Below are 13,541 nucleotides of genomic sequence, written 5' to 3' on the forward strand. Positions count from 1 at the left end.
CAGACACCACTGAAACATACAGCAAGACATCACTGAAGCATAAAGCTGGACACCACTGAAGCATACAGCCAGACACCACTGAAGCATAAAGACAGAGACACCACTGAAGCATAGAGCCAGAGACACCACTGAAACATACAGCAAGACATCACTGAAGCATAAAGACAGAGAAACCACAGAAGCATAGAGCCAGAGACACCACTGAAGCATACAGCGAGACATCACTGAAGCATACAGCCAGACACCACTGAAACATACAGCCAGATACCACTGAAGCATACAGCCAGACATCACTGAAGCATACAGCCAGACATCACTGAAGCATACAGCCAGACACCACTGAAACATACAGCCAGATACCACTGAAGCATACAGCCAGACATCACTGAAGCATACAGCCAGACATCACTGAAGCATACAGCCAGACACAACTGAAACATACAGCCAGATACCACTGAAGCATACAGCCAGACATCACTGAAGCATACAGCCAGACATCACTGAAGCATAGAGCCAGAGACACCACTGAAGCATACAGCCAGACATCACTGAAGCATAAAGTTGACACCACTGAAGCATACAGCCAGACATCACTGAAGCATACAGCCCGACACCACTGAAGCATACAGCCAGAGACACCCAGCAGAACACCTTACCCAATTACATTAAAATGAACTCCTTTAATGCTTAATGAGTGTTGTGAAGTAGCTTTAGGGAGGCTGTCAGTATGTTAATGTTTGTCTCATTGTGATAGCATGCATCTGATGCTGACAAGAGTGCTACATCGCTGAAGCATACAGCCAGACACCACTGAAGCATACAGCCAGACACCACTGAAGCATACAGCTAGACATCACTGAAACATACAGCCAGACATCACTGAAGCATAAAGCTAGACACCACTGAAGCATAAAGACAGAGACACCACTGAAACATACAGCTAGACATCACTGAAGCATAAAGACAGAGACACCACTGAAACATACAGCCAGATACCACTGAAACATACAGCAAGACATCACTGAAGCATAAAGACAGAGAAACCACAGAAGCATAAAGACAGAGACACCACTGAAGCATACAGCCAGACACCACTGAAGCATACAGCCAGACACCACTGAAGCATACAGCCAGACATCACTGAAGCATAAAGACAGAGACACCACTGAAACATACAGCTAGACATCACTGAAGCATAAAGACAGAGACACCACTGAAACATACAGCCAGACACCACTGAAGCATACAGCCAGACACCACTGAAACATACAGCCAGACATCACTGAAGCATAAAGACAGAGACACCACTGAAGCATACAGCCAGACACCACTGAAGCAAACAGCCAGACACCACTGAAACATACAGCCAGACATCACTGAAGTAAAGCTTGACACCACTGAAGTATACAGCCAGACTTCACTGAAGCATACAGCCAGACACCACTGAAGCATACAGCCAGACATCACTGAAGCATACAGTCAGACACCACTGAAGCATACAGCCAGACATCACTGAAGCATACAGCCAGACACCACTGAAGCATACAGCCAGACTTCACTGAAGCATACAGCCAGACACCACTGAAGCATACAGCCAGACATCACTGAAGCATACAGCCAGACATCACTGAAGCATACAGCCAGACACCACTGAAGTATACAGCCAGACACCACTGAAGCATACAGCTATAGTAGTAGCAGCAGTAACTACCATTTTTGAGACCACTCTTGTCTTAGTCTAGGGACTAAATAGTAGTAAAAGATTACCTGGGTATGTAAATAATGATAGAACTAAAAGTTATAATTACTGGCAAACATTGAAGGGCATGTCATTAATGAAGGTTCAGTGAATGTATATAAATACCGGAAGAAAAATTTGAGCAATCTTGATGTCACATGAGTCTTCAGGTTGGACTGGGTGGGAGGCATTCCATTAGCAGTTCCTAAATAGCCTGAATGGTTTAGTGGTGTTAGCAGTTTTTTAAGCCATTTCTTAGCCTAAGTTACTGTAAAATTTCTATATACATGTACAGCATTCTGTTGTTTATATGGAGAGAAATCAATATGAGTTTAGATACACGAGTTCAGACACAGGACACATATGATTGATTTTACAGTACAAGACGTGAGCATCAGGCAAATATCAGCTGTTTCTCAACAGTTTTATTTGATTACAGTTGTTATACTTGCAAATCCTCCCTATGGTCTATGGATTTTTGGACCATAAATTTACACAGAAATTATTAAAACTTCCTCATTGTTCAAAATTTTAAATATATATACAATATGTCCAGAAGAAAGAGCATCTCCCACATGTGAAGGTTTAAGGTATTAGTTTGTTTAAAGGAAGTCTATAAATGTACTAAATTTTAGTGTAGATGTTGTACATTATACCTCATAAAAATTCCAAAAAGTTGACAGCTGTGCATGTAGAAAACTTATTCCGTATGTTTCCTTCAACATTTACACCCCTTAATCTACCCCCCCCCCCCTTCCTCCCCCATCCCCCCCCCCCACCCAACCCCCCCCCCCCCCCCCCCCACTCCTCACCCCCCCCCCCCCCCTCTCCAATTATGTAGGTCAAAATTCCAATGCAAGAAGCAACCATAGAATTTTTTGCGAATGGAGTTATATGTAACAACTCAAAATATTTTACATTATTCAAAGTTTTAGCATTTTTACGGTATCCACACTGATAAGACACACAGAATGTACAGTTACGTGTAATAATACTTAAACCTGTCCATTTACAAGTCTACAGTAAATAGGTCTCAGAAGTCAAACCAATGCTATATTATAAAATACTGACATTGCTGTCAATTATCTAATATATCAGGGCAACAAATAGTTCTCAGACTATATCAGATGAATTTGTAGAAGTATACAGCATGCAATTGCCACATGTACACACCGACAAGATTAAGAATGTGTAACCTGATCGTGAGGTTGTTAAATTTTAAATGAACTGGTTTATCTACATTCAGATGTAAATATTTGTCACTGTACTAACATTTTTCACTAATATTTTTCACTATACATATAAATGTAGGGGTTAAAGCAAGTCTCCCAACACCATCATGAAACAAAATTCCCTGATCAAGCCCTCAAAACAATTTGGACTGCGATTATAAAATCGGTCCAGAGATAGCCGTCACAGTGATTACCAGATCTGGGTGGAAGTGTTTGAGTAAGAAACTTACATCTAACAGGTAGTTTGTTTGGGTGCAGTAACTAAAAACTCCCAGCAATATAGGAATTCTAGTGATAATTACTTAAACAGACATGTAACCCGTTACTCTGCTATCACTGATACACTCACTACATTGTAGAAGAGAGAACTTCAAACATATATCCATATAAAGCAGTCTGCAAAACAATAAAAAGTTGACATATTATAAGGTATCCTGTCTATCATATGGAAAAATTCAAACATAACCCAGGTTATTCAATCTTCAAAACATTCCAGGTAAGAAAAGGTAGGTCAACAGTTTATACAGTTTTATGAAAACAGACCCTGTCTATTATGTCTTTTGTCTTCTTTGCAAAAGCTATTCCAGAAAAGGTAGAATGCAGCTTGTTACTATTTTGTTTCATTTTTCCAAATATTTCCACTCCTTTTATTTTATTTTACTTCCTTTTCCCTGATCACTTCAGATCATATTTTTTAAAGTTGACTGCCCTTTACCAAGCAAGCCTTAAAACATATACATTGTATAACGCTTGGTCGTAAGGGGTTTTTTATTAGAAGAATTTTTCTTAATTTTCGTAACTGTGAAGAGCTCCTCTACCACATCAACCTGTAAACTTAAGTACCAAGCACTTATATGTTTGCATTAAAGTAATTCCAGTATTACTTTGTAATGATCGATAAAAACACCCTGTTTAATGTTCAGACGTTTTTGTCATTTTTCCCTCATAAATTTGTCAATTAATCAAGTTTTTTTTTTTCAAAGTTGATACTCAGCAAGCTAATTAACACATAACTCTAGGTCCTAAGGTTTTTATAAGAAAATATTTGAATTTTATTCATTTGAACAGACTTTAGATACAACAGCAGTTTCTCAACTGACTTGCCTATAGCACTACTCTATGGAATATGAAAAAGACTATCTTTTTCTTCCTCGTTTTATATCATGGAGTTTCACATACTGTATAGCTGATCATTTTTGTGGATCAAAATTTCGCGAATTTCGTTTAAAATTTTGTACAACTAAAAGTTTGCAATCTGGTTAAAAGAGGATATATTTTCTTCACTTTTGCTCCCGATGTTGAATTTACAAATTGCTTACTTACAATTGTTGATACAGTATATATATCACAGCCACAGAAGATTGGAGTTGGTCGGCTAATTACGGTACAACATACCTGTCTTACATACTGTTATTTTACTTCGTGGACAGTATTTACCCTTGTCTTATATCGTGGCCTAAATTTTCATGTCAATTATATGGCCCTTGAAATACTGAAGATATTATCCCTGTGAAAATAACTGGCCATAGAGTACATTCCAACTTATATAAAAACAATGTTGTTATGTTTATTAGTTAATAATTATATACACTACTTCACCCATATACATCTAGAATCTACAATCAATACTGCAGTACAAAAGAGCATGTGTACACAGATAGCATTAAGTGTACCAAAGTCAAAACTATGTACTAAAAATGTCAGACAATTAAGCTGTTTATTGGTAACGTTCTACAGTAGGAAATGAGAATACATTCAACAGGGCTGATCAAAGTTGGTGTTGAATATTTTATTAACTCTGCAGGCAGGTACTTGGTATGCACAGACATCCAACACTAGGTGATCTGTGTTGCTATCAATGCTTTGAATCATAGAATTTGAAGAGGACGTACTCCACAATGTTAGAATGGTATATAATTCCTTTTGATACCTGCAAAAGGACTCTGTTTAATTTGAAAATGATTGTTTGTGACACATACAGTGCTAACACTAAACCATTTTCCAATATATTTTAAAGATAAAGTAGGATAATGCTTTGGCTTTAATTTCTATTGAGAAATTTTATATAGATTCAACTTGCTTGTTGTTTTGTATTATAAATCAACATCACTCTAAATCCCAAAGGGTATATATATACATGTGTACATCATTTGAGTAAATCTTAAGAAAGAAGAAGCTGTGTGATGCAACACACAATGCAAGCAGCCACACATGAACTTGCAACAATTAAGACATTAATATACCGTGTATACCATGCTAAAGTTTGGATCAAATAAGATATATTATCTATTATGGTAACATTAGCCTAACTGTTGAGACTGTATCTGTAATCATAATGAAGAGTTTACTCTTTTTCATTCTTTATCATACTCGTTAGTACTATATATTTTATACAAAATATCAGAAGGAGTTACTGCCCTTGTCTGAAAATTATGAATACATTGTCTTGACAATAACATTGTCTTGACATTAATAATATACAAATGTATCATGGGTGTCTGTGCAAAAGTCTGGAATATTTGACACAAGGTTCTGGTTATCGACCAATGTTTTCTATTGCATGAAGCCGAAGGTTGTTTAAAAGTACCGAGGGTCAAATATTCTGGACTATTGCACAGACACCCATGATATACATGTTACAGAGTGCATGATTAATTAAATTTAAATCACTGCCTCCGCTAGGGATCGAACCCGGGACCTCTGGCTTACTAGTCTTACGCTCAACCGATCGAGCTAAAAAGAAGATCTCTCTAGCCGAGCGATATATTGTGGCTAGTATTTTACCAGGGTTACATGTACATGTTCTATTACATAATCACTAAAACACAGTTAGAATCACTGAAATCTCCACTTTCCTGTAGGCCTAGAAGTCGTCTGGCAGTATTGACATCTGAGTTACTTAGATGCTTGAAAGGGTAGGATAAAATTCCGAAATATCACAGGTGTTCGATAGTTCGCACATGACCATATTCCAAAGCATCACAGGTGTTCATTAGTTGGCACGTGACCCTTCAATAGTCATTTAGCCGTGCAATACATGTAGTTAAAAATATAGCTTATGAGTATATTTAAGGAAATTTAAATGCATTATGTAATTATAATAATAAGGGATAATAGGCTGCATTCTAATGTATTGATAAAATAGATCACAGTCAATAGTTTAGTTCAGTCCCTTTGTTAATGTTTATTGTTAAAACATGTTATGACAAGGTCACATGCTATCAGGAGCTGTCAGTCAACTCTGTTGGGTGTTAACTTATCTGATCAAGTTATTTCTATAACATGCCATTTAGTAATCTCATGATCAAATGCAGCATTAGGTTCCTTTTAAAACATTGTAACTTGCCAGGTGTACATTATTGCACAATATTTGTCTGCATTTCAATAAAGATCAGGATCAATCAGGAAGCAAAATCACTTCCTTGTACAAGTTATCAGGAATTTCTTTTTATCTTTTTTAAATTTATCTGCACAATACAATTGTGTGTCAGTATATAATAATGAGAATACTATCAGTAATGGTAACATTGTTTGCCTTAGAGAACCTATACTACATGTATACATTAATCCTTCATGTTGTACATGTATTTTTACCTCACCTGGCCTAAATGGCAAAGTGATCGAGCTTTTGCAGTGGTGTGGCATCTGTCATCAACTTTTCCATTTAAATGACGTCTTCTTACTAACCAAATGCAAGAGTCTCAGAGTCATGCTATTTGGTTGATAGTGACTGGGATAGAGCTTCGCAAAGTTTGCAAAAAGAAATTATCTTGACCTATATTCAAGGTCACAGAAATCAAAGCTGTTAAAACAGTAAAACAACTTCTTCCAGCTACAAGAAAGTTCCAGAAACATGATATTTGGCTGATAGGTTGGTAGGATGAATCCTGACAAATTTTGTGAAGAAAAATTCACCTATATTTCAGATCAAAGATGTCAAATTTGTTAAAACCTATTGAATGACTTCTTGCACACCAAAAGGCCTATAGAATCATGATATTTGACTGTTAGGTTCCTGGGATGGAGCCCCGCAAAGTTTGTAAGCTGTATTCAAGGTCACAGAGGTCTATTTTTTTTAAAAACATATCAAGGCAAAGAATCATCAAAGAAGGTCATACCAGGTGAGTGTTGCAGGCCCATTGGACCTCTTGTTAGAAGCAGAGACTAGATCTGGACCTTATTTTAGTAGGAAATATCAGAAGCGTAAGTGAACCAATGCCCAAAGTAAGAAGTTCTAGTGAATAATATGGAATATTTTAAACTTCAAAGCGAACATAAGAATGTCTCTATGATAAACATAAATGATTTTAGATGTAATTGTCGGCGAGTCCTTAGATCGTATGTCAAATTAGGAACACACGGATGAAACAGGGATGTATGACCCCCCGATTTGAGGTGCTACGATTGTACTGTGCCGCGAATAAGAAAATCATTAAGGTTTTGTTATTTTAATACACACATTTTTATACAATTAGTAATAGTAATCTGACAATTTGACATCAGTAAAAGCACAAACAAAAACACCGTTTATTAACAATAATAACGCAAATATTTTCATCCAAAATCGACCCAAGTCTGACTACCATTACGGACCAAATCCAAGATGGCGACGTGCATTTCGGCTTATCGGGTAAGTCGGTTAATCGGGTAAAAAGTCCCCGCAAATAGGCAACCCGATTAAGCGGAATGCACTGTATTCCGTTGAAATTTATACTGTCAATATAGGGAATTGCGCTCAAAATTTTGTTTGCTGTAAGTCAATGGTTAAAATGGCACAGGACACATCACCTCTCTTAACAATATATGCCCATCCCATGCCAAAACGATAAACATTATTTTATCAAGTATTGAAATGGAAGATTAATTGTCTATTCAAAATGCCACTGAAAAATGAGAGAGAGAATCTACAGATACACATGTAAGGGCAATATCTTACTCATCTCAGCCAATAACTTAAATTGCAAAAATAGTTGAATCAAAATAATGTCATTCAGTGAAATTACATAGAGATTGGCTGAAAAAGCTAGGAGGAAAACTCAGGACAAAATCAAACAGTGTTTAATCAATTTTGTTCTGGAAAACACAACTGCATATCATGATGATAAAGCATACTTCATTTCAAAGGAAGTGGTTGAAAAATATAGGATGAAATCTCCACACACACAAACGTAAAAACCAGACAGATGGACAGACGATGCTACACCATCATATTCCCTGTCAAATTTGTGACGGATGTATAAAAGAATGGACAAACACAAGACGAAAAATATCACCATAGGGCATGCAATTATGCAGATCAAATTCTCACATATCCTGACACAAGCTTATGATATATATATATATATAAACTGTCATATGTGTCAATCCCATTTCTAAAATGATTAATGTTAACATATGCTAATTTTTCAACTTATACTATACATATACATGACTAATTTACCTGAAACAAAAATATCACCATGTAATTAGGTAGGTACAATATATACCACTGAATTCCTTTTTTAAGGACAAAGCTAAGTTACATATATGTAAAAGATAATTCAAACATTAATTAATATTTCACCTACATATTTAAATAAGTGATATTTTCCTGACACGATCACCCAGAAGCAGTTTCTATGATAACCTAGAGTCACCTTACAATTAGCTTGCAGTGTGCTACTATGGGTACTGGTCGTGACATATGATTTATGGATGAAAGTTTATTTCCCACCTACACAGCACAATAAACCACAACTATAAGATTACCCCTGTCCAGCCCAACAACCAAGGAAAGGAAGACAGGTATTTTATGAGGTTAGATTGCTAGTAAACTACGTCAATGGGAGTAAACCATATCAAACAAATATTGACACGTGACTCGGGTCAACAAGTATTAGGCATCTCCTACATACAGACAACACTTGACATCATGGAAAAGTAGCCTCACTTCTTACTGACTTCTTTACAATGAAAATAACAATTGATAGCTACTGTTTTTTCCAAACAGAAACAGAAAAAAATTGCTCATTTATGAAGCATAAATTATACAAAATTCAAGGTATGAACCACATCACAGTTTTATCCAACTTTCATCAGAATTAACTTATTCAGGTTTATCAATAAATCCCAGGGCAAATTTGCTCAGTTCACTTACTAAATCAACAAGCAATGTTATGTATATATTTATTTTGGTCAAACTGTCTTGTATTATCTTATAGAAAACAACTACATTATGAAAATATAAATTTGTATAATCCTATTATCATCATAAATGAAATGTAGGGATAAGGTCAATGCATAATACATAATTTTATTAAATTATTAACATTTTAGTGTTAATAGTATAGCTGTTGTGAATGATATATGGTTTCTGTATATATATATTGATACTTCTGTCAATACCATTATTACCAGGCCTAGATAGAAGAAAATATTTTTTGAAATACCCTAACTCAATATACTGCCCTATGTTTTAAGTCTGCCTCGACAAAAGCTTTTAGGCCATTTTCAATGAAGGACTACATTATCATATATTTTAACTCTAACTATACATGTATACTTTTGTGACATGTAATAATGCTGAAGTTACAGCAATAACCAGTTCTATGTTGAGTAAAATTTCTGTGAATTAATTCTAGCAGTATATATAGTGCATTGTAACAAAATATAACCTTACATTATGTTATATATTATGACTATAATGTATTGTGTTGCCTTGAAACATGATTATAATATAATATATAACTGTACTGATGGGCCATGACTAAAAGTTAATAAAATGAATTAATTAATGTATGACCTTGTCTTACATAAACATTAAAACTGCAAATTTGAACACAGCTAAAATAAGTTGAGATCTTAAACTTGGAAAAGCATTTTCCATATAGACGATATTTGAAGGCAAATTAGGATCAACCAAAGGAATTAAATTTAAGTTATATTACTGCACTAATTAAATATAGGGTCTAAAATTGGGAGTTGCTCTTGGCTTCTAGCTTCCATATAGAAACAGTTGGCAAGTATGCATATTTTCCAACCAATCATAGATAATTCTTTATATGAATTGCAGATGAGCCATATATATATACATATTGATTGTCATCTCACTTGCATCCAGGTAAACTACTTTCTCTCGACTATAGTTTACATAAGTACAAATATAGTTTTGATCATCTCTATCCTACGAAAACCTAAATTCTCACCTATCCTGTTGTATTCCTTCAACTCCTCAGGACTGCTCCGTGTCACACTTCCACAGACAGCTGTTGGTAGCGGTTCTAGTAGATTGTCAATTTTGTCTGAGGCATGTTCCAAGCTGGCCATAGCTTGTTTAAAATATCCATTGATATTGGAATATTCTAAATGTTTTAATTCATTGTATAACTTTTCTTGGCAATCATTATCCAATAAATCCCAGTATTTTAGTAGTTGACTTTGGCCATGACACTCCAACTCTGATTTCAAAGAATCTAAATCCATCTTTTTTTTCTAAATAGGTCTCTGAAACAAAATAGAAAAGATAAAAAATGTAATAATTTCGTTATGTGATATCAAAATCAAAAATCAGTTTAGATAATAAATAAAAATGAAAAAAAAACCTTCCATCATCGTTTGACCATAGGATTCTATAGTAATGACTTCAGTCTTGTGCCATGATTTGTTATTATCGAATGCAAGCACTGAAGGAATACAACTGTTTTTGTTAGTACATATGTACTGGAATAAGTTGATCAATGGCAAGTCTGATACATGTAATGCAATGCAATGATGACAATCCCATTTGATTTTCAGACAAGAGATCTTCTTCAAACTGACAGTTGTCAAAGTGGTGTAATTTATAATGCCATTACACTATAACAAGCATACTACACATGAACCATGCATGACGTTACCGGTAATATAAATGCTCAAGGCGGCAGCATGTCAATAGCCTGAATAGGCCACTGATCATATAATGTCAAACCGTATTGACAGTATCACTATCATAGAATATTACACATCAGTAGCATGTATATATAATCAAAATGCATACCTATGAGGTTAGGTCAACTAAAGACCACCAAAAAGGTATCAACATGTTGTAAACTTTATGAGATTATAGTAGTGACTGTGACAACTGTCAGAAACGGTAATGCCACTAATGGTAGGGCGATTCAAGAAACATGTAGTTTATAAATGTTCAGCAATTAGAATACGAATATCTGTTTAACGATATATCAGAACCAAATATACAATATACAAATGTCATCCTACCAGATAGAGCCGTTTTGGAGATCCCTCGAACCGCAAATCTTTCACAAACGGTGACTGCAGACGACGCAAGTATACAAACTTGTGAGAACAACCCACCGGTACCGGATGTAACACGTGTTACAATTGATCAAAAACATTCCGCGTAATATAGTTCCATTTAAATGGTGTTATAAACAAACGTTGTATGTTTTACAACATGTAAAGAAGATAATTTACTAATAAATAAACAATAAAAACGAGTGACATTTCAAAATTTAGCATGCATGCAAGAATTTTCAACATCACACGAAAACGCGCACCTGTTGGCGAACGAATTTCTACTTGGGTTCGTTCGATACGCAACAATATTAGGTATGTAATTTCAAAAGAATCCTTTGAAATCAACCAGGAAGTGAAGTCTATACATTGATTGGCTACCTGTGCTAAACAAATACCCGACGAACATACTATACTTAAAAACACAAACATTAAATAAACCGCCGAGTCATTAATTATAGCTATCACCAGAAACTTGACATTGCATGTGGACTCGTCGTCTGCACAAGTTCTCTGTGTGCCAGAACTACAAAATCATTTAGGTTTCCCAACTGAAATAAGAATACTTGAAAAGACATTTCAGCAATGTATACCCGATATAGGCCCTAATTTTTAAAACGCGAAATAAACATACATGAACTTTGTATGTATGATATACAAGATCTACCTTTATATTTTGCTAGATTATAACGCTAATTGCATGTTTATTGCAGTTCATTTGAGACGAAAAGCTAATATTTATATGTGGGTTGATATATTTGTGAACTATTGGAAAGTATACTACGGAGTCAAGTTACTGGACATCTGATACAAAACGCATTCTTTTCAAATCAACTGTTTGGATTTATTTCTGGTAGACCAACTTTAAAAGTTTTAGCTAAATGGACTGAACAATTAGATAACGGTCATTCGACCATGACACGACCATGACAGGACGCGGTTGTAATTGATATCATGATAACTAGATCGGACATCCAATTCACCGTCGCGAGCTTGTTTTGGCATTTCAAGGAAATATTATGAGTGTATTAGGGAAAATGATAATCGACTGTATATTCAATGTACTACCATGCAGAAATTTATATACATGTACATATATGTGCGGTGCATCATGATCATCATGCTTAGATGATAATCGAGAGTTTGCGTTCCCATGTGCATGGCTTGCATGTATAAAAGAAAGCACAATATTTATATAACTGTAAAAATTGTTTCTAATGTTTTTTGATAGTTCATGATAATGTCAGAAGGAAATGCCATTCTACTGGATTTAGTCATTGTTAATACTGGTCTGAAACCCACAATTAAAACATCACAAACCTTCGGATTACGTATATATTGTGCACTATGGGGTATCATTTTGTCACTTTATTCTTTACTATACCAAAGATGGCGTTTTCTCGAACTGACGTACCGAGTAGGCTTTTTTAAGGCGAATACCTATTATATCTGAGAGACAGACTTTCCATTTTATTACTTATACTGCGAGTGAAGTATTATTATCTTATTACTAAACGGTTCCAGGAAAAATATAAATTATCAAATAATTTCTCAGGAAACTTAACAATGAGCGTGATTACACGGGAACCAATCTTTAATGAAACAAAATTTAACATTGAAACCATGGGTTCTGACCTATCGCTGACGACTACTTACTATACAGAGCGATAAAAAAAAATAAAAATATTACACAATCCCAAAATGTTTTTTTAACAACTTGGAAACGTAGACAGGAAACTCCGTGAATGGAATTCAACGCCAAAATATGATAAATCCTCATTATAAGAAACAAAACTTCTACACATTCAATGGTAACATGTTGGAAAGAGTTTCATCCGATCCATAACTAGGCATTCAAATTGTGAAAGACCTGAAATGGAAAAAAACGAATCAATAACACATGTAAATATGTCAGCTCTACTCTTAGGTACCTACCAACATAAATCGCTTGTTTGATCAATCATGGACTACGGAACAATTATTTAGGACCCTTGTAAAACCAGAGAGATGACAAAATGTTAAACGTAGACGTGGTGCAAGATTCATAACAAAGGACTAAAAAAAAGCGGAAACAAAGGATACATGATAAAAATGCGACAAGAACTTAACCTTCCATCACTCTAAGTCAGACACCCACCAACGTCTCATAACTTTATACAAAATGACAGAAGGGCAGATCTGGGCATTCAATTACACTTTAAAAACTAAAACGCAGTATCACGACAAAATATTTGTGAACAGTGAAACATTCCACATTGTTACACCATCTACACGAAACAACAGTAAACGGTAGTATAGTC

At 35.3% G+C, this 13,541-nt stretch overlaps 1 protein-coding gene across 4 annotated transcripts in view; it reads right to left on the reverse strand.

Annotated features, from left to right (window-relative positions):
- LOC117335358 (UDP-N-acetylhexosamine pyrophosphorylase-like) overlaps positions 1 to 11,330 on the reverse strand; it is a 34,792-nt gene extending 23,462 nt beyond the window's left edge. For all 4 annotated transcript variants that reach the window (XM_033895301.1, XM_033895298.1, XM_033895300.1 and 1 more), the window contains exons 1-2: positions 11,206 to 11,330; positions 10,155 to 10,452 (exon numbers count right to left, since the gene is read on the reverse strand). In XM_033895301.1, the coding sequence (XP_033751192.1) occupies positions 10,155 to 10,431 (277 nt within the window). In that variant the 5' untranslated portion in view covers positions 10,432 to 10,452; positions 11,206 to 11,330. The remainder of the gene's footprint in view (positions 1 to 10,154; positions 10,453 to 11,205) is intronic.
- Between the last annotated feature and the right edge of the window lie 2,211 nt (positions 11,331 to 13,541).

This window comes from Pecten maximus, chromosome 10 (genome assembly GCF_902652985.1).
Source record: "Pecten maximus chromosome 10, xPecMax1.1, whole genome shotgun sequence".
Taxonomy (NCBI): Eukaryota; Metazoa; Mollusca; class Bivalvia; order Pectinida; family Pectinidae; genus Pecten; species Pecten maximus.